Source organism: Vombatus ursinus, unplaced genomic scaffold (genome assembly GCF_900497805.2).
Source record: "Vombatus ursinus unplaced genomic scaffold, bare-nosed wombat genome assembly UNPS02014805.1, whole genome shotgun sequence".
In the NCBI taxonomy this organism is placed as follows: Eukaryota; Metazoa; Chordata; class Mammalia; order Diprotodontia; family Vombatidae; genus Vombatus; species Vombatus ursinus.
Genome location: NW_020954583.1, coordinates 16,019,556 through 16,045,864, shown reverse-complemented (window position 1 = coordinate 16,045,864; position 26,309 = coordinate 16,019,556). Strand labels below are relative to the sequence as shown.

Sequence of the window (26,309 nt, the reverse complement as noted above, 5' to 3'; positions counted from 1 at the left end):
AAGGTACAACAACAACAGATCTAATTATGTCCCACCCCTGCTCCATAAACCTGTTTCCCTCTTGATTTTGACTCTAGGATCAAATACTATTTCATCTTTAGCTCATCTTTTTAAGTTTATATTTTTGTGTTTTATATTGTACATACATATATGTATTCATGTACAATTCTGTAATTAAAATAATTATTTTGAGTGTGCATATGTTTTAACTGATAGGGATGTGTAATCAAAGAAATTTGGAGACCATTGTCCTAAGTGACTTCATAGAATTTCAGAATCTGTCCAAGGGGGTAATTTTTGCTAGTACCAGCTTCAGAAGAACTTTCTAGAAATATGTTCAATATGTTATAAGTAAACCTGGACAATTAGAAAAATAATTCACCCTTAAAGCACATAATTGAAAAGCTTTTATTGTAAAGTTTGTCCATAAAAATCTGTGGGCCACAGTAATCCATCATACAAAGCTTTTAAAATGTGGGTGGTAACAAGTAATGCAAAATGCTATAACAATGGTATCCATCTTAAATGTGATAGAAAGTGAATTAGTTCTGTGTATTTTGATAAATGAATAAGAATTTTTTTTTAAACTCCAGTATCTTCTTGGCACCGAAAGCAATATTAGACTACTAAATTTTCTCTTTGGTGTAATTTGTATGTCTTCTGTTTGATATTTACTTAGTTTCTCTCCTCTTAAATTATAGCTCCTCCACAGTTTGTGGTTAGGCCAAGAGATCAGATTGTAGCTCAAGGTCGAACAGTTACATTTCCCTGTGAAACTAAAGGAAATCCTCAGCCAGCTGTTTTTTGGCAGAAAGAAGGCAGCCAGGTAAGTATAAGGTTTGAATGCTTCTTTGAAACCTCTGAACCCTAACCTCTGGTGCTCTTCAAAGTTAGTTAGGTCCTTTCTATTTTTTTTTCATTGTGAATTCATTTCATATTTAAAATATGATAGGAGAAAATACATATAAATAGAAAGAATGGCATTCTGATTTAATGCTCTTCATCCAACAAATATTATTGAGCACTATGTAGGCGTTGTGTTAAGTGTTAAGTTTATGGATTGTGTGTAGCTTATCCTGATCACTTCCCTATATTAATTTTTAAAAGCTGGGGTTATTCCAAATAAAACACAATTGTGTAAGTCATAGAAAGTAAGCTATGTATTCATTCAAACCAAAGAAACCACCATCTTTGGGTAAGTTTCTTTTTTTGTGTGTTCAAACATGTGAGAGACCATTTTACCAGAGTTTGGGGAAAAAAAACAGCTTGAGCTCTTATTTACACTCTGAAGTAGTGAATATATTATCATTCTTTATTATTTTAAGTATAAGTACTATCCAAGTGAAAATTATTTTTCTACCTCACATTGAGTACTAGTAACAAGAATAAATAATGGAATACTATCATATTCCAAAAGGTCCCAAATCCCTTGTCTTTTTTATTTATTGTTTCCCTACCTGTTTAATCCAGATTTGACTCCTAGATAGTTTATTGCCCCAGACTTCTAGACATCATGTTCTTGCACAGCCTCTAACACAAATGACATAGTTACTTTGGGATATCAGGATTTCAGCTCATTTAAATCTTAGGTTGAACCTGGAATTCCACAGAATGTCTCACAGATCCTTGAGGATCTCAAAATTCTGGGACTACGTGAGGGAAAGTGTTCTAGTTTGGAATTCCTCAAATCCAGCACAGGGAAGTTTAGAATTTTATCCTTCCTTGTCTCCCCTCCTCTCCCAAGGTAATTCTGAGTACCAATAAACCCTTATGAAAGAAGTTATAGTGGACATTTTGAAGCCAATCATGACCCCAGAGTTTGAGGTGTTGGTTAAGAATAAACCCTCCTAAAAAGGGATTATCAAATTGAAAATATCTGCCTGATTTACAATGGCCCATAGAGTACCGACAGTTGTTTTTCTTCAACCATCCCTCATTATACAGTAATTAACCTACATCAATATAACTCCCTCCTCCATCTTTGGTCAAAACTTAGTTTCACCCAGATGTTTTAATCCTTGGATTTATGGAGAAACCCTGATATCATTTCATTTATGCAATTCTTCCTTATGATTCTATTTTCCCCTCCTCTTTTCTCTAGTCAAATCCAAATAGTTACCAATGTCTTGACGACAGTCACATATCTTGTCAAACAAGGTTTAGGGAGAAAATGGAAGAACAGCCATTAAATACTGGTAAATTATTATCAGATCTGTATGTCCTTTGACCTTTGAATCAGATCTTTCCTAGGCCTAGATCATTCCACACTTTAGCTTGTTTAATCCCTTATCCCCCACGTTTTGTCTATAATTAGAAGATGCCTAACCCTTGTTCACTTTGCTACGCCTATGCCGAATTCTGTTTTAGACATTTATATCAAGTCAGTCTTCTTTCATCCTCTGACAAAACAAATTTGCAATTTAAGGAAAATTTAGCCTGGATATTTGTCTATGATTTTCACATTTAGCATTAAGAAGGTATTTAACTATTTGACTTCCACATAGTTTTGACTTTTAGCCTCCCTTGAGTTCTTTTCCTATTCTTTCCTTCACCACATACATATGTACAGCTCACTCATAGGAAAGAAGTGTTTGGTAAAGTTTAATAGTATCAATTCATAAATTGTAAAGCTATTAAAGAAAGATCTCACTGTCTATGATATCCAATTTTTATAATGACATATGATCACACATCAAAACAAATGGTGAGATCATGAATTTAGTGGCCTATAATCTCGTTCACATATGCTGCTAATGCTACCTATCATTAATAGGCACCCAGGCACTTTGAAGTAAGAAAAGAAAATTCCTCAGATCCCGTGTTGTTTTTTTTTTCATTGTTGTTGTTGTGTTTTTTTCTTGTAATCCACTTTTGCTAATGTCTTAGTAGTACATAATAAGAATGATGGGTTAGCTTGAATCATGTGTGTTTTCCACATCAACTAATCTATTAGGTAAGTTGATATGATGTTGTAGAAAGAGGCATCTCAAGAGTGTATCCAGCTCATGTGATATATTAGTATTACATAAATTAGTATTCTAACATCTAATTGAATGAAAATGCATGCTTTGAATTATTGCATTATTTTCAAGTGGCTTTAGGTTCCAATCTTTGAGATTGGTTTAGTTCAGCAGCATATTTAGAGTCTATAGAATAATTATTTTCTTCTAAAAATATCATCCATTTGTATGAAAGATTTGCAGCCTTTTAAAGTAACAAAATTTCCCTAGGAGGGAAGTAATGTTTTCAGTTTTAACAAGTGGAACTTATGTGTTAGCAACCATCATTCCTTTTAGAAAGCTTTTAATAATATGGTAATGTTTATGTAAAGTGGGCTTATAGTGACACACTTGAATCTAATAAAGTGGACATTCATCATGTTGTAATAAAGAGTAAAGCTTCTAATTAAAGTGGGACATCATTTGCTGGATTAAAGTCATTTAGTGTAATTGAAAAGTGCTAATGCCCTATTTTATCCTCTTCTATTGGTCTTACTTCGAGGGTAGAAATATTTTAAGGTGAAAATGTGTCTTATGTCTTTAACTGAATGTTATTACCTCCTGATTGTACTGTTTTGGAGCTGTTTAATTATAAACCTGGAAAAAGAATTACTATATTAAGAAACTAATCCCAGGGGGTTAAAATGTTCTTTTTTATGAGTAAATACACCTAAAAATTGATATACTTCTATTCATAATACAACCTAGAAATGTACTTCAATATGATTAGAAACAAATATTTTCTTTATTTGAGCTATAGTAAAGTAACACTGGCTAACCAGGTTAATGTTACTTTCCTAATAAAACAACTTTTGAAGCTTTGTAATGATAATCTGCCCATTTAAGGTTAAGGTGGTATATATTTCCCTCTTCACTTTATTCTACTCTCTCCCAAGATCTGTTAAACAGGCCCTATTCTTACTTCCACTAAATGAAAATCAAGGTTTCAGTATTACGGGTTTCTTTAATCTTAATGTACAGATTCTCAGATTTTTTTTTTAATATCTAAGATATATTCATCATGTAATTTTAATTATATGCCATTGTTGACTTAAACTATCATTGTTACTGTGCTATTATTTGGTTTTAAACATTCATACTTCATTCTGAATTAAGCCTTAATACTTTTCTTCTGTTTGGGGCAGCCAAGTGCTATAATGTATATAGAATGCCAAATATGGAATCAGGAAGACCTGACTTCAAATCTTGCCTCAGTCACACTCACTAAACTTGATACTTATTAATTTGGCAAATCACTTCAGCTCTTTCATCCTCAATTTAATCATCTGTAAATATGAATGATATTAGCACCTACCTCATGGGATTTTGTGAGCAGCAAAAGAGATAATTTAAGGTTTTAGGATAATAAGGATAAGGATAATGTAGGGTGTTCTGTAAACCTTAAGGTCCTAAATAAGTCATTCACATAGCTTTTATTATTATTATTATTATTATATTTTACTTAGCATTGTTAGATCATAAAAGGAAATTTTGCTAGTTTTCGCATGCTATCCTATTATTAGAAGTTCTGGAAACTGTATCAAAACTTTGAGTCATCAAAAATTCCACAAAATTCACACTGCTTTTTATGGATTCACTTCATTCTATTTAAAACACAGGATTTTTTTCTTCTTTGTTACTCTTTTCCCAAGCAGATTAATCTGTTCTTTCTATTTGAGGGGTGAAAAAAAATCTGATGCAATTTTATTTGCTTCCACAGAACTTGCTTTTCCCAAACCAGCCTTTACAACCCAGCAGCAGATGTTCAGTGTCACCAACTGGAGATCTTACTATTACAAACATTCAGAGGTCTGATGCAGGCTACTATATTTGTCAGGCCTTAACTGTTGCAGGAAGTATTTTAGCAAAGGCCCAGCTGGAAGTTACTGATGGTGAGAACCATTATTTGATTCCCTTTATATGATTAGTGATTGTTTTCTAGAAATTAAATTATAAATGTATTGGTTTTTTACTGATCAAATAACCCATATAAGCCATTATTTGTTCATTTTAAAAATTCCGTTATAATGAAAAAATTGTTTGGATAGTATCCAAGTATTATTAACACTATTTCTTCTCCCAATGGAAAAAAAATGAATGCAAAATGCTAAACAAATAAATAAATAAATAAAGGGGAGGGTTATTTTTAGAATATAATAGATAACTCTTAGGAAATGACATAAAAGTTTCCCCTATTGAGATTTGACCTTTATAATCAACTTCATTTAATGCTTTTGCTGTATACATAGATTAATTATGAACATAATGCCACTTGCATTCACAATAAAATTTGAAAAGATACTGAATACTGAATGATCTGATTATGATCTGATTTCTCCCAGGAAAATATCTATCAAAGTTGGTAATTAGAGAAATTCATACACATAGTGAAAAAGTTTGAGCATAAATGTATTGTTGGACTTCATTTCCTAGATGATGTCCATATCTTTATAACAAGGAGAGATAATTCTATCTTCTCAAATTTTTATAAGCCCTGTGTTTTCTTACACTGGCTCCTGAGAGCAATCTTTGGTCTGTGACCTCTCTGCATTTCCTCTCTCTCTCTGACAAAATGATGCATTTTCATACAATTTAAATTTACATGTAGATTAAAAGGCCATTTAGAATTAATAGAAAGCAGTATTTTTTAATATCTGTCCATGGTGCTGCCTGATTCAATGCTGTGTCTGTGATTGGAATAAATAGAACAGACAAACATTGGCTGAGAAGACATTGAGATGTAAATGGTTGCACCTGCTGATGTTTTAGAGATTTACTGCTGTAGAGCCAAAAGGAGAAGTCAGGTTCAAGGATAACCATGATGAGACATTCTTCATTTAGTCAGTCAAGGTTTTTTGGTCTACTGTACCTTTTTAATTTCTTTATAGGATGAAAAGCTAATTATTAATCTTTTAAAGTTCCTGTCTTTTTTCTGTAATCAGTCTGTAAGCAAAAATGCCCAGATATGTGTACATGGAAAACAAATCTAGTTGGAGATAATTACATGCAAGAACTTTTTTTGTCTTCATAATATCCTACATGCAAAGCAAATACTGTAGTAGTCTAGCTATACATACCATTTTTTTTTAATAAAAAAGATAGACTAAGTTAATGAAATAAAAACAAAGGTCCAGAATAACTAACTGGCATTGGAAAAATGCAAACAGAATTTAAAATAGGAAAATGGTTTAAGAAGGGAAATTCAGATTCATGTGACTTGTATGGCTTGTGGAACAGGTGATTTTTCATTATTATGCCTAAAGGAATGAATGTAGCATGCTTAATTTATTTTAAAACTGTCCTTCTGAATTTAAGTCATCCCTCTATGGAACTATAGGTCTCATTTTAGCTTTGTTTCCTACATTGAAAAGGTGAAAGCAATGAAAAATGACCCTAAGTGGTATAGGTTTATGATTGAGATGATTCAATACATTTAGGTGCCACTGGATTAGATATTAATTCTTACATTGATTTTTACTTAAGAAAGCAATCAGAGAGTCAAAGATCCTTTGGTCATCAACAGTGAGTAGATATTATGAAAGTTATTGATTTTGAAAGTAGAGAAATCTAATTTCAAGATTTTAGAAATAATGTGATATATAATTTCACATACTAATGTAAAATTTTATTTAAAATTATGGAGCAAAATTTTTTCATTTTGATTAATAATTTAATAATAAGTAGGCCACAGTTTTTATTTTAACACATTTTTTTGCAGTTAAGATAAAATTGACATTAAGATGCAGAATGTAAACCATGCCAACTGATTAATTATGCCATCTATATCACTACTTTTGTTGTTACATTTTTACACTTGTAGTTCTTTTCTAGAAATATTTTCAACTTAAGAGTTCATGTGAGAAGAGACTACTATAATAGAATTAGTATGATAAAATATGCTGAGTTGAGTGATAATTTTGCTGATGTTAGATTAATATATTCCCTAAAAAGACTTCCATATGAATTCATTTGTACTGATGTGTGCATATACATGTATTAACAGGAAAGGGAAGCATAGACCTATGCATTTTTAAATAGTGACTAATGTTCTGAGGACACTGAAGAAACTTAACCATATTGTATATTGATAATGAATTTTAGAATATAAAATATAATAATAGATTATTGAGGAGCTATAGTGTATAGTGACTACCATAGATTTATTCACAGATCACTGGAAACCTTAAGTGTTCATTTAACCTTTGACTTTAGTGTCATGGAAACCTGTAGTAGTATTTCACCCATAACATTGCTGAAACTGAAAATTCCTTCTGGCCAGGAGATTTTCAATTACTTTATTGATCATTCTGTTTTAAAGTGCTATGAGATATCCATTTGGACAGAGGGGGAAAAACTGATTAGATGCCCTCTGACTAAATCTAAGGAATTCATGCATCTTAAAATAAAAGGCATGTTGCCACAAAATATTTGAATTTGTTTTTATTCCAAGGTATCCCCAAATATGATAAATATTGTATAAGTGGAATTAAACTTGTGAACCTAAAATATAAGTCACTTTTCCCAGATTAGCTTTGGAAAAATACTCTCCTTAGTTTGTACAAAATGATGTATAATAGATTCTACTGAGCTTTCAAATTGGTGTTCTAAAATCTAACCATTATTTATCAAGGATCTTCTTCTTCTTGTATAATCTTTCTTTAAAATTTAGTGCAGTTCTAATTACTTTCTGAATGTTATTTTTTTCTGCTTAAATTAATAGATTTGTCACAACAAAAAAAGAATTGTCATACTGATCAAGTTCTGCGAAATCTAATCTAACAATTAGTATGTGTTTTTATGATCAATATTACAATAGAAAAATCTCAAATTAATTAGAACCCTAAGGTTGTCAATAGATCAAGAATGGAAGATCTAGTGTTTGCATTCTTTTCTTTTGTTGATTTTGGTCATGGTTCCTGAATTTAAAATGAAATTTCAAAGCATTCTTGTAGCTAGCTTAAAAAAAGATTACTACATTTTAAAGTTCATTTCTAAAACTATATTCTTGAGTAATAAGAATGACACATTCAAGTTAGGAGTTGGAATATTGCATAAGCTGGTGGCAATCCCAGTTTGAAATTTAAAAAAATAAAGAGACAAGGAGTATAATCAGAATTATTTTCATAATATATAATACAAAAATAATTTCTTAGAGGCAAACCCTATGACTGGATGAGAAGATTGAGGGCAATTATAATGGAAAAATTGCCTTCTTTGTGGGTCTTTTTAGAAAGAGTAGAAGAATGTTACTTTAAATCTAACTACAGAGACTTTCTTTAGAAGAAAGTCTTGCTCTCTGAGAAATATATTGCTAATGATTCATGCCCAGTGAATATTCCCACTTGATTTTTAATAAGCACCCCAAGACTAAGGTTTGAAAAACTCATGAGAATTGCTTTGATACTTTGATGTTTATGTGATTTCATCAATGTATGTAGTCACTCGCCAGATGGAGATCACCCTCCTTCTTCAACTTCTCATTTTGTACAATCCTTGTCCATGTTTTCCCACTTATCTGCTGGGGACACACAAATCTTTAACTAACTTTGTATTGTGCTTTTAGCTTCATTTCCCCAATCTAATCCACGCTGATCTCCTTCTACTCAATTATGACTTGAGTGTCATGATACTTCAATAGTTTCGTTTTTACTGCAAATGTAGTATTATAATTTTATCCCTAGTGTTATGTAAAAAGTTTCCAGTATTTCCTATGCTTTTAGTAAATGTGTCCTGAAAAAGAAAACATGCTTTTAAGTATTGTCATGTTTCTACTTTTCAATTAGGAATATTATTTCAATTAATAGTAAAAATGGCTATTATAGCTCAATTATTATATAACTGTAAGTACTTTAAAGTGAAATAAATGTTTAATGTACCTTTATCTCCTAAATTTAATATATAGCAAAATAATTCTGCATTGGATTTATATCAATGCTGTTCTATACTGTGACTACAAGTAAAGATAAGCTCGTTTAATGATAATTTTGTCTCAAAATGACAGCTAACAACCAGATAAAAATTGATATTTTAATTAAAACAAGCCTCTTTGGATTATGTTAGGCTAAATAAATGTTCCATTTGAGGGAAGGAATGTTAACTTTGGGGTTTTATTTTTGTTTTGGATGTTGAATAGCCATTTTAAAATGTGTTTGAGAAACAAGGAACTTTTTCTTGAATACCCCAAACCATAACTACAGGAAAATCAAATATTTTGTTTATACAATGCTTAGATAATGAGCTGAGAACATTTAGTAGATCCCATTTTGAAAATTATGCAGTGTTTTCAGTGTTCCTAAGTTGCTGGCCACAGCAAAAGTCCAAATTTGTGGACCCAGGCCCTGTTATTCTTCCAATGATGTCTTGCAACTGTGAATCAGGGAACTACACTCAGAAGAATTAAAAGTACAAGTAGCTAATTGTTACAATGAAAAGACATGATGAGTGTAACTAGATTGAAACATGTTAGCAATATGATTTGTGCTAGAGAAGTGTCATAAAAGATATTAAGGGTATCTATTATTACAAAAGGAGATGAATCATTCATTAAAGGCAAGATAGGGGCCAATCATGAGAAACAACAGAAAACCCAAATAGTACATTGGCATATCTGAGATAGTGAAAACATCAGAGAAAAGCTTCCACCATGCTAGATGAATTATCTCTTTAAAATTTATGGAGAGAGCCAGCTAGGTGGAACAGTAGGTAGAGCACCAGCTCCAGAGTCAGGAGGACCTGAGTTCAAATTCAGCCTCAGACACATAACACTCACCAGCTATGTGACTCTGGGCAAGTCACTTAACCCCAATTGCCTCACCAAAAAAAAATATTATGGAGCAGGTAAGAATATCAGAGTTTGAAAAGGCTGGAGAAGTTGAGATGTGCAACAGTCAAATGTGTATCCCCACATCAGGATGGAAGTATCATAGAATTTTATAATTTGGCATACATAAACCTTCTTTAGAAACTTAGTAGAACCAATATAGAAGAATAAATAGTATTTAACTTATGATGTAACAGATAGAGAAATCATTTAGTGAATAAATATTTTTAAGGCATGGAAATTTATTTTTAGTATAAATCACCGGACAATGGAATGTTGTATCTAAACACTGACCTAGATTCTTTTGTGAAATACATCAATCATATGTAAAATATGTATAGAAAAAACATTTTTCACTTTAAGTATGATAAAATTATTTAGTAATGAACCACGTGTTAAGTAATCTGTCTTATTAAATAGGAAACATTAAACACAGTGGCAAACATCCTTATCTCAAATTAAGGAGGATATGATAGTACATGATTCAACTGCATATTATTAACAATTGTAAAATGAAAGTAAGTGAAAGTAGAAAAGAAAATATTTTCCTTTAAGTAGTTTTGAAATAAAATCAATGGTTTATAAATAACTTCTAAAAACAGCTCACAATGTCATTTCAATATCAACAAGTCATTGTCTTTCTATGTAATTATGAACACAGTAAATTATTATCTTAATTATTAAGGTCAAATAACTGGCTATTTTATAAATTCAGTAGATATGCTTTTTTAAAATCTCAACTTATAGATTGGATGACCTTATAAGAATGTATATTAAGTAAAATATCCTGAAATCTTCTTTATCATTTAGTTTTGACAGATAGGCCTCCACCTATAATTCTGCAAGGCCCGGCCAACCAGACATTAGCAGTAGATGGTACAGCTCTGCTGAAATGTAAAACCACGGGTGATCCTCTTCCTGTTATTAGCTGGTTGAAGGAAGGATTCACTTTTCTGGGTAGAGATCCAAGAACATCTTTACAAGAACAAGGAACGCTGCAGATTAAGAATTTACGTGTAAGTCATATTCTTGATATAGCCATATTCTTCAAAACTATATATTTAAATGATATTTATGTATTAATGTTTACTATTCATGCTATAATTAATAATGTTGGTTTTTCACTTTATGAACAATTCATTTATATCTACAAGAGATTTCTATACATCTTACTTATAAATCATAAAATTACTAATTTTACAAATAAGGAACTAAAGTTCTTTAAAAAAAGATTTATAGCTTCAGAATCAATAATAACTTGGAAATATCAGGTGTCTTTCATTGACTCTGAAAAACAATTATATGTAGATCAAGCTGAAAAATGTGCATGTTGAGGAATAATGGGAGATGAAGTTAGATCTGTAGATTTTGTGTTTAGAGAAGTTGCTAGAAGACCACAAGGAGAGGCTGAGAAATTTAAATCAGAACCAGTAGGCAAGATGAAGAGTTACAGATCCTTTAATAGAAGAATAAAATAATGAAAAGGTTGTTTTTGAAAATATTATATTGCAATACATGTGTTAAGTAATCAGAAGTGGAGAGACCAAATGAAGACCGCTTTGGAGGCAGTCATTTAGTATTAGGTGATGTGAATCTGAATTCTAGGAGCTGATTGTGGTGAGTCTAAAAGATGTTAAGTAAGAATGATTCTCAAAACTTTGTGACTGTAAATGGGGATGAAGGAAATAGAATAATCAAAATCAGTCAAGTTATTGGATATGGAGAACCAAGAAGATAGTGATATCAGTTGATTATACAGAGGAAGTACAGAAAATAGTCAATTTAAGGGTAGATTAATATTTCAGTCTGCTAAGCTACACAAGGGTTAATATCTTATATACTGCTAGAGATGTAGGACTATAGAGATGGGAAGAGGTCAGACCTGGAAACCATGAAATTTCTTATATTTGTTTCATGAAATAACATTTTCATTTGTAAATGTTTTAGACATTCATAATTGGGACTGTTTAGTTGGTAGATTTTTGTAAAGTAAGTGTATATTAGTTACATGTGTCAAAACCTAAATTTTTATTTTTTACTTCTAGTATATGTGCTTATATTCTGAAAAGGAGTGCTTCAAGATTAACTACAGCTCTGGAATTATTTTATATGTTCTACTTTTATGTAATTTTAAAGAAAACAGAATAAAATAGGGTTGTTCCTTGAATAATAGTAATGTTGTGATAGTGTAGCTTAAAGAAAACATAAATTTATAACATTTTTCTTTCATTGTCTCATCACTGATCATAAATTGTTAACCTTCTTTCAATGAAATGGAATTTATTAAAAAATTAATGCTAGCTCTACTTGAGCAAACAATTTAGCTTTTCTCTCTGGGCTAAAGGCAGGTTTGGGCCATGAAGGTTAATGCATTTTTCCTGTACAGCTGGATTAAAGGGTGCGCTTGAATAGTCAAGATCCCCAGTAGTGTTGGAAAGCAGCAATTAAAGGTGGGAGCTTGATGATCTCAAACAAACCTCGCGCACATTGACAGATTTCTGAGTAGTCTCTCTGAGACACAAGCTCTTAGGGGCTTCTCTGCAGCCAACTCGGCAAACAGAAGAGTAGGTGATGGAGTGTGCCAGCACATTAATCTCTTTGTTTAAAGCACCTGGTCCATACACATGTAAAGATGAAAGGGCAGAAGGAAAAAAATGTGAAGTACTACTGACCAACAAAGACAAAGACATTATTTAGAATTAAAATAAAAAGAAAAAAATGAAACTAAATTAAGGTGAGGGTGATGATGCAAAAATGAGCTATGAAAATACAAGAAGCATTTATAGTATTTTTCTTTGGGAAAACTCAAAATGGAGAAAGTAATTCTCTTTTTTCAAAGATCAACTTTAAAGGCATTTATTTTTTACTCATACAAGTTTCTACAGATAATCCTCTTTGTGTTTCAATTTTTCTTTTATTTCTTATAATGGTATTAATCCAAAAAAAAAATCTGTGATGTTTTTTGCAACTGCAGGATAAAGCATGGTTTTCTTTCTACTAGTCAATTGATATCCAAATGAGTGACTTCTTTTTGAGAAATAAAATAGATCTCATTTAAAGTAACAACAGGTTCAGGTGGCTAATTTCAGGTGGCCTTCCCTTTCCTCTCCTCCCCTTCCCTTCCCTTCTCCTCCCCTTCCCTTCTTTTTACTTCCCTTCCTTTCTCTTCCCTTGCACCTCACCACAATGACAAGGATATGCAATATTACCTAAGCATGCCTCTTATCTCATAGCATTTGCACTTATTAAAAGTTACATGTTTCTCAACAGCTATGATAAAACGCAAAGTGTTTTGCTTATTATGACAATAATATTTGTAGAAGAGGACTAGATTTTTGTTTGTGTTGTGTTGTGTTGTGTTTTGTTTTGTTTTTTTTTGCTTTGGATGGTATATTTTACAGCTTTGTATGCAATCTTCATAACCTATTAAAATCCAAAAACTACTCTTTAAATTCGGCTTGTGAACAATGCTTCCAAGAATCTTCTGTTTCTAATGACTGTAATGCTTGAAGAAATACAGTTGAAAAAAAAAAACATTGTGATACAGTAATTCCCCTATCATTCCTTTAATATTATGAAGAAGAAACAATAAAGTGAATTTTCATTTACCAAAGATATTATATTTCTATGATGTGATGTATATATCACTATGTACCTTCATTACTGTGTTTGAGTAGTTTTCATTCTCTTCACAGCACCATTTTGGTTATGAAATAAAATATTTATGGAATAAATTATATTAATGATATGATGAAATTCATGTCATTTATTGACTCTCCCTCAAATAAGAATATTGCAAGCAAGGAAATAATATGGTAAAGAGCATTGTGTCAGTGGAATTTAAACACAAATTTAAAATACATGAAAGTAAAAGCAAATTAAAATGAGCATTGTAAAAACCCTCATAAAAGCCAGATACTTAAGGATTTACCTGAGAATCAATGCTAAAACCTTCAGCCTTGACACACTTACCATATGAATAAATTATAAACAATATTCCATAGACTCCTGTATTTCATCTTGAATTACTCGCATATCCATTAAAATATTTTTTCCTGGGGCAGCTAGGTGGCGCAGTGGATAGAGCACCGGCCCTAAAATCAGGAGGACCTGAATTCAAATCCGGCCTCAGACACATAACACTCACTGGCTGTGTGACTCTGGGCAAATCACTTAACTCCAATTGCCCTCACAAAAACAAAACAAAACAAAACAAAACAAAACAAAACAAAAAAACACAAAACAAACAATAACAACAACAACAAAAACCTGACTCCTCTTGTTCCAGAATTTGGATTTTCAGTGTTCAGCCTGTTCAGGAATTTAATTTTCAGCAGTGGTTGTCTCTGTACCACCCTGGTTTTGGTGTAGTATTTGGATCGATATTTAAATTCTAACGGAAATCAAAAGGAGAGATGACTGTAGTGTGCATTTTCCCAAATATTCAAACAAGTCAAATATCCACTCATTTTAAAACATTGATATTTTAATATAGCATAGATTCACTACTTCAAAGAGGTTATATCCATCAATAGGATTATCTGAAATAATTCTAGAAAGAGAAGATGTGTACCATATTACCATACACCAATTCTCTACCATGTATTGATAGTTATTATGGTCTTTTACCACTTTAAGAGATTTGAAATAGGAGTTTTTCTAATTCCCAGTTTGACACTGTCTGTATGGTATGATTATGCTCAGTAACTTTATACTTTAACAAAATATAGTTGTGTGGATAACTTTTCATTTTGAAATAATGCGTAACCAAGAAACAGAAATTAAGTGCATACCATGAAACACTATTGATATTTACATTCATCTTAAACCTCCTTTTGTGTTATTTTGCTATTCGGTCATTTTTTCAGTCATATCTGACTCTCTGTGACACCATTTGGGATTTTCTTGGCAAGAATACTGGAATGATTTGCTATTTCCTTCTTTGCCCTTTGTTTTATGCCTTTTGTAAAGACTTCTCTAGGAAAAGCAATTTTTTTAGGTTTTTAGATTATTCATTTTTATTATGAACTAACTTTTTAGTTATTTTACTTGATTTGGAATACATCCACTATTACAAATAGTGTACTGCATCAAGCTACAATATTTTCTTATTTAGTTTCTGCCATTACCATTAGCCCTTTGAACTTTTGATTATCTATCCTGGCCAACAATAGCCAATAGAGATAGGATTTAGTATATCGAGATAAATTATAGCACTGTTGGGAGGGAAGAGAGCTGCATTTGTCTAGCCCCAAGTATTTTCTCTGTACTTCTTTTGGTTCAAACCTTTGAGACTGTATATGTTGTTGGGTTGAAATTTTTGAAATATAATATTAGAGAATTTAAAAAGCAAATTAGGAATTTTAAAAAACACCTTTCTTTGATCCCAGGGTATTCATTGGTGACTTAATCACAAAATCTCTGTCCTCTTTTTTGTTATTGTTCAGTGCTTCAGTCGTGTCCTATTCTTTGTGACCCCAGCACAGCAGGCCTTTCAATCCTGCACTATCTCCTGAAGTTTGTTCAAGCTCACATTCATTGCTTCCATGACATCCTCTTTCCATCTCATCCTCTGCCGTCCCATTCTCCTTTTGCCTTCAATCTTTCCCAACATCATGGTCTTTTCCAATGAGTCCAGTATTTTCATTATGTGGCTGAAGTATTTAAGCTTCAGCTTTGGTATTGGACCTTTCAATGAGTAGTCTGAATTAGTTTCTTTAAGTATTGACTGATTTGATCCCTTGCTGTCCAAGGGAATTTAAAAAGTTTTCTCTAACATCACAATTCTAAAGTGTCATTTCCAGAATACTCAGTTTCCCTTATAGTTCAACTCTCATAGCCATGCATTACTACTAGAAAAACCATAGGTTTGACTGTTCAGACCTTTGTCAGCAAGATGATATCTGTGCTTTTTAGTATGCTGTCCAGATTTGCCATAACTTTCCTTCCAAGGAGTGTCTTTTACTTTCATGGCTGCAGTCACTGTCTGAAGCACTGTGTCCTTGAGACCAATAATATAAAATCTGACACTGCTTCCATTTCTTCTCCCTCTGTTTGCCAGGAAATGATGGGACCAGTTGCCATGATCTTAGTGTTTTTGATGTTAAGTTTCAAGTCATTTTTTACACTCTCCTATTTCACCCTCATCAAGAGGTTTCTTAATTCTTTATCACTTTCTGAAATCAGTGTGGTGTTGTCTGCACATCTGAAATTGTTCATATTTCTCCTGGCAACCTTAATTCTTGCTTTTGATTCATCCAGCCTGGCATTTCACATGAGATGCTCTGCATATAAGTTAAATAAATTAGGTGACAACATGCAGCCTTGTCATGCTACCTTTTTGATCTTAAACCAATCAGTTGTTCTATGTTCAATTCTAACTGTTGGTTCTTGATCCATGTACAGTTTCCCCAGGAAACAAATAATATGATCTGGTACTCCCATCCCTTTGAGGACTTGCCACATTTGTTGTGATCTCCACCGTTGAAGTCTTTAGTGTAGTCAATGAAATCAGAAGTAGATTTTTTTTTTGAGCTCCCTTGCTTAACCTCATAGTGAATAAATGTTGGCAATTTGGTCTCTAGTTTCTCTCATTCTTTGAAACTCAGCCCACTTTTCTAATAATTCTCAGTTCACATCATTGCTGAAGCCTAGCTTATAGAATTTTAAGCATAATCTTACTTGTGTATGAGTACAATTGCTATGTAATTTAAACATTTGTCAGCATTGCCCTTCTTTAGGATTGAGATATAAATTGATTTTTTCCAATTCAGTGGCCACTGTTGAGTTTTCCAAATTTGCTGGCATATTGAGTGCAGCACTTTAACAGCATCATCATCACCTCCACTAGCCTTACTGTTAACAGTGCTTCCCAAGGCTCACTTGACTTCAGTTTTCAGGATGTCTTTCTCTAGATCAGTAACCACATCATCCTACTTATCAGAAATGTTAAGATGTTTCTTGTATTATTCTTATATTCTCTTAATTTCTTCTGCTTCCTTTAAGTCCTTACCATTTTTGTTTTTTATCACGCCCATTTTTGCATAAAATGTTCTCTTAATATCTTTTTCTTGAAGATATCCTTGTCTTTCCCCTTCTGTTGTTTTCTTCTACTGCTTTGCATTGCTCATTTGAGAAAACCTTATCTTCTTGGTATTCTCTGAATTTCTGCATTCTGGTGGGTGTATCTTTCTCTTTCTCCTTTCCCTTTCACTTTCCTTCTTTCCTTAGCTTTATCCTCTTTGGAGTATAAAATGGCACAACTCATAAATAGAAAATTATACAAGGAATCTCTTAAGTGAAACAAATAAAATAATGTTTAAACTATCAGTGAGATTGAGAAAGTTTTTGTTTTGGGTTTTTTCTTAAAGGCTTAAGAGCATAATATGTTGAAGAATTTACCCTAGATAACTTCCAATGTTTCTTTCAACTGAAAATTTCTCTGAATTTATGTTGGGAAACTATATCTCTCTGATCTGGTTTTATTCATTTCTTCCATATAATTGGAAATAGAGGTAGACAGATTGATAGATAGAAAGAAATATAGACCTTATTTATTTATATATCTCAAACTATATGGCAGAAATGAATAAAAATCTGCATATCATATATGTGTGCATATATAAAATATTTGGCAGAAATTAATAACATCTGTGTATCAGATATACATGTAATTAGGTGTATAATAAAATATCTGTGTGTGTATCTGTGAGTGTGTATTTATTTATTTGTATGTATCCATATCCGTGTGTGTTTGTGTATTCTTGACTCTCAGGTTGTGGTTTGGGGATTCAGAATTCACTGCTCCTTACAGGATCTTGTGTGCATGTGTACATACACATATGCATATATCTGAGTATGCATACATGCTAACACACATACACTTCCACTCCCTTTCATATAGAGCAACTTGACAGATGGCTGAGCTATCTAAATACCTCAGCTGTTATTGTTCCTCCACAACAAATATTTATTACCCGCCTACTACGTGCTAGGCACTGTGCTGAGTGCTAAGGGTGCAGAGAAAGGCAAAAGACATTTCCTACTTTCAAGTAGCTCCCAGTCTATTGAGAGAGATAACATACAAACAACTGTGTAAAAATGTACAAGGTAAATTGGAAATAGTTTTAGAAGGAAGGCACTAAGATTTAGGAGAACTGGGTGAGGTTTCTTATAGAAGGTGGGATTTTGTCTGTTAATTAAAGAAAGTGAGGAGGCAGAAATGAGGAGGAAGAGAGAGTTTTAGGCATAGAGGACAATAAGTAAAAATGCCCAATGTTGGGAGATATAGTATTGTTTAGACATTGAATTGTAGAATACATGGGGTAAAGAGAATGAAAGAAGACTGGAAAAGCAGTAAGAGACCAGGTTTTGAAGAGCTTTAGAAGTCAAACAAAGGATTTTACATTTGTTCCTGGAGTTAATTGGAAGCCACTAGAGTTTATTGAACAAGAGTGGAATGTCCTGATCAGCCTGCATTTTAGGAAGAACATTTGAACCACGGAGTGGAGTGGAGAGACACTTGAAGCAGAGAGACAGTGTGGCGGCTGTGTGAATGAAGAGAAGGAGACACAAATGAGAGGTGCTGTGAAAGTTGGAATGACAAGACTTGGAAACAGATTAGCTCTACGGCATGAATATGAGAGAGGAGTCACATATGACATCCACATTTGAGCCTCGATGACTGGGAGGATCATGATGTCCTCAAGTGGTAACAGGCAAGTGAGGAAGAGAAGAGGGTTTGGAGTAAAAGAAAGTGAGGCCTGCTTTGGACATACTGAGTCAGAGATTCTTAAAGGACATCCAATTTAAAGTGTGTGAAAGGCCATTGGTGATGCAAGACTGTAACCCAGGAGAGAGGTTAGAGTAAGTTACATAGGTCTGAAAATTAGATACATAGGGCCTATAGAATCTAAGATCGTTAAGCAAGATAAGAGAGGGAGAAAAAGGACTGGGATGGAGCCTTGGGGGATATCTGGCATGAGTAGATATGACTGGGATGAAGATCCAGCAAAGGAGACCAAGAAAGAACAATCAGACAGGTAGGAGGAAAACTAGGCGAAAGCAATGTCATAAAAACCTAGAAAGGAGAGAATATTCAAGAGAAAAGGGTAGCCAACAACGTCAAAGACAGTGGAGAGGTCAAGGAAGATGAGAATTGAGAAAAGACCATTAAATTTGCCCATTAAAAGATCATTGGTAAAAAAAAAAATCTTTGGTGACTTTGGAGAGGGTGATTTCATCAAATGATGAGGTCAAAAATCAGAATGCACAAGGTTTAAAACTGATAGAGGAGATGAAATGGCAGCATTAATTGTAAATAGTGTTTGCTAATATTTCTCAATCAAATTAAGCAAGTTAATCAAATGTTTCTCAATGGGTTTAGGCAAGAAGATGATTAGAAATATAGAATGATAGCTAGCAGGGATGGTAGGACAAAGTGATTGTTTCTTTTTATTTTTTAAAGGAGGGAGCTATGGATATTTTTGTAAATAACATAGAAGAAGTTAGTAGATAAAAGACTAAACATTAGAGAGAATGGGGATAATAAAGGGAACAATCTGCTGTGGTATATGAGAAGGAATTGAATCAGCGATGCATGTAGAAGCATTTCTTCCTGAAAGATAATGGAGAAGAAATATTAGGGAAAGATGAAGAAGGAAGAAGAAAAATGTCTCATCCAGTTGCCTCAATTTTTCTATGAAGTATAAGTCAAGGTTTTCAGCTGAGAGGGTGGAGGGAGAAATAGAACTAGGAGGCCTGAGGAAGAATGAAGAGGTTTCGAATATTAGTTTCCTAATGTGAGGGCAGAAGCCAGAGAGGAGAAACAGACTGTCAGCTTGGTAGTGAAAATTATGTTACTTAGCATAGTGCCTGGTACATAGTAGGTACTTAAATGTTTGTTTGTATGTTTGTTTTCCAGCAGAGATTGCTGAGTAGTGGTGGTGGTGGTAGAGAGTCTGATAGTAGCAGTGAATTCTAACTGCCCTGACTTCAACCAGCGAGTTAAAGATATAGATGAAAGTTAACTAGTACTAGAAAGGGCAGCCTGTTTTGCAATGTCTCATTAAGCTCCAGAAGATGGAAGAAACAAAAAAGGAAACAATATGAGATAAAGGAAATTATTAAATTATTGAGCAGGAATTCCAGAAAGCACAGTGGAGAAAGTAGTTAGATCTGTATTGAGAAATTTGAAGGGAGGAGTAGTTTTGAGGAGTTTGGGAGTGAGGGAGCATGCAGTTGGGGATAATCAAATTTATACTTGACCAGCCAACGATTCAGAATCAATGGGATAAAGAGAGTACAATGGGAAGAGAGTGTGCTAACCAGTGAGGAATGAGTCCAGACAAATATTAGTGGCTTGAGAAAGATCCTTTAAGAGAGCTAAGTTCCAGGCCTTCCCTCAAGGTCCACCCTGTGTCCCAAAAGATTCAGAAGGCCTATCTCACAATAGACAGGATCAGCCAACAGTGTGGCCTGAAGAAGTACAATCAAGAGACAAGAGCTGGCAGTTTAATTTGAACCAGGTTCAGAAAAGACTTCCAGAGAGCCAGAGAAATCTCCAGAGCAAACAGACCTGAGGTGAGTGGCCTGGATTCAGGCTGACACATTCAGGCTCAGAGGGAGGCAGAGGCCACAGTTGGATTGCCTAGGTCTGGAGATGGAGTTTGAATTCTTAAGAGAACTAGTGGTTTTTCAAGCAAAAAAATTTTGCTCCCTTTCCCCCACCTCTTTACTTCCTCTTTACTTCATTCTTCACACATTTCCATGTGGTTAGAGAAAATAGAAAGTAACAAATAACAAAAAAAGAAAGAAATGGTATATCTACTTGTTTATTGCTTATGTGCCCAAGTCTATATCATAGTCTCTCAATTATAATTTGTTTGAGGCATATAATTTCATTTGCAGGTTTATTGAAATAATTTCTGGTATCAGCTCATGTTCCTAAATATTCTGAGAAAATATTATTCTGAATTTTTAAATGTGACACTATGAATTTTCCTTGCATATTGATATTAGGAGATGAGGATAATAGCCATGTATAGTGAGAAAGAAGAAAGAAAAGAAATACAGAGATAGTTAAAGATGTAGGCAGATAGGCATACGGGTAAAGACAGAATTACTATATAAGTAGAGATTGTTATGTTATAGCATAACAGACTATGTGGTGGGGTAAGGTGAATCATTATATGGTTTTACCATATTATTTAAAAAATCAATTTCAGAAATATGAAACCAAACTTTAAAATTTGGTAACTGAAAATTTATTTGCACTTCTTTTGTCTTATTGTTTACCTTACAACAGGCTGTCAAACATTTGTTTTTTTTTTATTTAAGGAATTAAATATTACCTCAATTGAAATGTAATATTTATCTGGAAAAGTTGCTTTGAAATATTTTGTACTACCCTTTTTTTGCGTCACAGATTTCTGATACTGGAACTTACACATGTGTGGCTACAAGTTCAAGTGGGGAGACATCATGGAGTGCTGTGTTAGATGTAACTGGTAAGTGCCTAATGAATGCCTTTGAGCAGGCTCAAATTTTTTAAGCATAAAAATTACGCCTGATTAATTAACTTCAATTAAATAGAACTTCCACTGAAGTACTAACCTAATGTTCCAAGAACTTGAAGGTTCTTAGGGTTCTGCCAAGCTATATCTAAGCTCTAACAGTTCTTGCCACTAGATAAGACCAGCTGCAGATTGTGATTTGTTGTCTAACTTCCACCCTATTTATATGTAGAAAGCCTAACCACCAGAAGGCTTGCCTCAATGTGATCATGTTTTAGAAGGAAGGGAGCAGAGGGAGATTGGCAATAACTTCTGAAATTGTTAAAAATACAAATTGTCTCTATGAGAAAGCATAGAGAGGTCATGGTTTGTGATTATGAAAGGAGTGCCAAAAGTGGTTGTATCAAAGATCTGTCTAAGTATTAATGAAGAAGAAATCAGTAGTAAGTATTATAAGTACATTTAGGCCAAAGATCATATCATATCTCTTTTCTGTATTGCCACAGTTCCCATCACAATGTCTACCAATGTGATTAATCAGGGCCTACCTGTAGCCATTTGAAACATAACACTTATATCAACAAACATTTATTGATCATGACTGCGTGCAGGACATTGTCTTAGGCACTGGGAGATGCCAAGTTATTTTTTTTTAAGTTCAAAAATTGTAGATCTAAAACTAATCTAAGGTGTCAATGTGAGATGATCCAAGAGAACCAGCAGGTAGTACCGCATGGTCTTAAATGCTGCAGGGAAGTCAGGCCAGGAGGAATGGGAGATGCTTAAGAAATTCTGAAAACAGAAAGGCAAGCAATTCCAATGGGTAGGGGAAATGAGGTTTTATGAAGGAAGTGAAATGGATACAAAGGGGACACAACAACCAATTAAGATTTTAAAAAGAAATGTACTGAAGATAGAAGAAAAGAGGTAACCAAAAAGGTTATAAGAGCATGACATGGTCATGTAGAAATGGTATCAGGAGTGCTCAAACTCAGAATGAGCTGAATTTGACAAGGAGACCCAAAAACAACAAAAAGGGATATTTGGAGGGGAAATGGATAGGACCTTTATTGGAGTGAGTGTGACAATGAAAACTGACAAAAGCGAGACTGCAGGGCTGCTTAATTCTTACTTTTTTTTCTGTTTTCTTTGCCAAGGAGAATCACCTTTGCACGGGAAATCATGGAACAAAAAATGAGTAATAGGGAGTTGATACCCAGAATAAGTAAGGAGATAGTAAGACAGAACCTTGTTGCTCTTGATTAGTTCAGATCTTTTGGCTCTGAGAAACATCTTCTAGTCCTAAAAGGACAAGCAGATTTGACTTCTGAAACCTTATATTTGATATGACACTATCACATTTGAAAGAGTATGGAAAATGGGAATAATAGTAAAAAAAATAGAAAATAAATGTTCCAATTAAAAAAAAAAAAAACAACAGTCTTTAAAATATAGCACAGTTAGCTTGACTTTAATTCCTGGGGAAATTCTAGAATGGATCATTAAAGAAATAGTTATTAAAATTTTATAATGGGGAATGTTGATTAGAAAGAGCCATCATAACTATCAATAACAGATCATGCTAGAGTAAATTCATTTCCTACTTGACAGGATTAATTAACTAGTAGATGATGGAATGGTATGGATATAGTTTACCTGGACTTTTGCAAAGTTTTTTTTTTTTAAGAAAGTTCTGTTCTTGTGGAGAAGACAGAAAGATGTGGACTAGATGATTACAATATTAGTTGTATTCAAAACAGATTGTATGGCCAGATTCAAGGAGTATTGTGGTCGTTAATGATTCAATGTCAGGATGATAGGTTTCCAGTGAAGCACTCCGTGAATCTGTGCTTGGCCCTATGCCATTTAAAATTTTAATCAATGACTTGTATTAAGGCACAGATATTTTGCTCATAAAAATTATAGGTAACCCAAAGCTATGAGAGATAGCTAACATGTTAGATGACAGAATCAATATTAGAAAAAGATCCCAGTAGTGCAGAGCATTGTCCTGAATCTAATAAAATTCAAAAGGGATAAAAGCAAAGTGTTTCACTTAAGCAAAAGCTCAACCTCACCAAGCTTGCTTTTTCTGTGGATATATAGGTATGGTTTGGTAGTCACTGGTCTGAAAAAAAAGATATGGGGTTTTAATAAATTATAAACTTAATATGAATAAGCAGTATATTGTATAAGTCAAAACACAAAACAAAAATAAAACAACTAATGCCATCATAGGCAGTATCAGAGGAAGTATAGCAGTAAAGAGGTGATAGTTCCACTGTACTCTGTCCTCATCAAACCTCTTCTGAAGCATTTTGCTCAATTCTTGGCACCAGAGTCTAAGTCTCAGTCTAAGAGTAATGTTGGTAAGTTGGAAAGGAGGGCATCCATTATGATGATGAGCTTTTTTAACTTATCTAGGCCAGTCCAGGAATAACAGGTATACAATACATGATCAAGCTCACACTAGAGGCCTTTCTGCCTTGGTTGGAACTATAGGACCTTGTTTGAGGATGACATGAGCCACCCAAAAGAAGAAAAGGACCAAAATTTATAAAAATATTTATTTGAAGTTCTTTTAGTGGTGACTAAGGCAGTGCCCTTCAGCTGGGGAATGTCTGAACAAATTCAGGGCATATGAATGCAATGCAATACTATTGAGATTCTTTCAGAGAAACCAAGGAAGATTTGTATGAACTGATGCAAAGTAAAATGAGTAGAACCAAGAGAATGATTGATACAATATTCAATATACATTGAGTCCATATCCTATGAGGATCAATTGAAGAAACAATGGATATTTAGCCTTCAAAAGAGATTCAGAGGAGACATGATAGTGATTTTTAATTATTTTAAGGACTGTCACGTAGAAGAGGAATTAGACTTAATTTTGGTTCCAGACAATAGAACCAGGAGAACAGATACCAATTTAGTTTTGTTGTTAAGAAATAACTTCCTAACAATTTTTATTGTCCAAAACTTGGAATTTGTTGATTCTAGAGGTGGCAGCTCCTCTCTTCTTGAAAGTTTTCATGCAGAGTCTTGACAATTACTTGATAGGAATGATCTAATGAGGCTTCCTTTCCCATATGTATTGAAATAAGTAACCATTAAGGGTCTTTCCATTTCTCAAATTCTGTGATTTTACACAACAAAAAACCATTTCTACAATTAAAAGGAAAGAATCAGAAGTGAGAAAAATGCTTGCAGCAGATAGGCCAGATAAATATTTGAAATCAAGAGTATAAAAAAGTCTCAGAGTTAATTTTAACATTTCACTCAGTGATAACATTAGTAGTTCATTGTCCCCCAAAATTTTTTTTTGAAAAAATGACCTATCTGTTCTATTTGCAATAGTACAAACAAAAACCACAACCAATATGTCTAACTAGTGAAAATATATGAATAAATTATGATATACTAGTAGAAAAGTCAAATATGAAATTTACAAGGAAATAAGGAAACACCTACATGAGGCAGCATAACTGCAACTGAAAAAGAAAGGAAGGAGAGAGAGCTAAAGAGAGAGAGAGAGAGAGAGAGAGAGAGAGAGAGAGAGACAGACCGACAGAGACAGAAAGAGAGAAAGAGAGAGAGAGAAAAAAAGATTGAAAGAGAAATGTGCCAAAGGTGGCAGCCAAAGATAGAAAAACACATACACACACATTTCTGTTTATTTCTTTCTTGTTAAGGGTTTTGTAAATTAAAAGAATTACAACTTGTATATAATTGCTTGCTTCTGTTAATAGCTATTACATTTATTTTCTTTAAGGATGTTATCCCTACCCTTTATGAACGTATACTCTAATGGGGGAGAGTGGGTGGATATGACTCAAATAATTTTAATACAAAAAAGAACATAGGAGGAGGTGATGGCATGGTACATAGAAGAGCTCTTGCCCTGGTGCCTGAGAACCTGGATTAAAATACCATCTCTCATTTTTACTACCTGTACCTCAATTGCCTCGTCTGTAAAATGGCAGGGGTAGAGTAGATGCCCTCTGAGGTACCATCCAACTCAAGATCTATGATCTTATCATCCTAAGAGTATGATGAGAAATACAGAGTTCAGAGGAAGAAAAGATCATTTCCCACTTCAGTGAACAGGAAATGCCTTATGGAGGAGCTAACGTTTGAGCAAAGGTCAAAAGTCAAGCTGAGGTTGTGGTGTGAGGAAAGGCATTGAGGTAGGAATGCATGGAACATGTGTAGGAGGTGGCAGATAATACAAATTGACTACTGTGCAAAATACATTTTAGGGCAGGGGCAAAGACAAAGTGACATAAGCAAGGTATAAGAGTGGGGAGGGTAAATTTGATATCTTTAACAAAACTATCTAATAAGCAAGGAAAGTTAACTGTTTTATATTTGACCCCTACAGAGTCTGGAGCAACAATCAGTAAAAATTATGATTTAAATGAACTGCCTGGATCACCATCCAAACCTCAGGTCACTGATGTCAGTAAGAACAGTGTCACCTTGTCCTGGCAACCAGGCAGCCCTGGAAGCCTACCAGCTAATGCATATATCATTGAGGCCTTTAGGTATGTGAACAATTTTGCTTCTTAATGTCTTTCATTTTTTAACTTTTAAGTGCTAAGAATTGTGGTATATATTCTTAGAGTATAATAGAGTCGTAATGGTGATGTTATATGGAAAATGACAACTTAACCAACTTATTTAGGGACTTTATTTCTGATGATGTAGAAGTCACAGATGAGATTTTGTTCTTGTTTCCATTAACAAACTGTTTATTAATTGGAAATTAAAATTAGCATTTGTCTGTGTCTTCAGGTTTGCAAGGATATAGTTGAAGGCCCATCAACACAACTGGTCCTTTCTTCTTTATCTTGATCTTTATAGATTAATATGGCATTAGAACTAGTTAATTGGGAGAGAATCACTAAAGCTCAGGCACATTCCATGTTAGATAGATAGATAGATAGATAGATAGATAGATAGATAGATAGATAG

General features: G+C 33.5%; 1 protein-coding gene across 2 annotated transcripts in view; it reads left to right on the top strand.

The window, feature by feature from the left end:
• ROBO2 (roundabout guidance receptor 2) overlaps positions 1-26,309 on the top strand; it is a 633,674-nt gene that overhangs the window by 505,369 nt on the left and 101,996 nt on the right. For both annotated transcript variants that reach the window (XM_027874186.1, XM_027874188.1), the window contains exons 7-11: positions 702-826; positions 4,720-4,891; positions 10,630-10,835; positions 21,245-21,326; positions 25,717-25,879. In XM_027874186.1, coding sequence (XP_027729987.1) covers positions 702-826; positions 4,720-4,891; positions 10,630-10,835; positions 21,245-21,326; positions 25,717-25,879 — 748 coding nt within the window. The remainder of the gene's footprint in view (positions 1-701; positions 827-4,719; positions 4,892-10,629; positions 10,836-21,244; positions 21,327-25,716; positions 25,880-26,309) is intronic.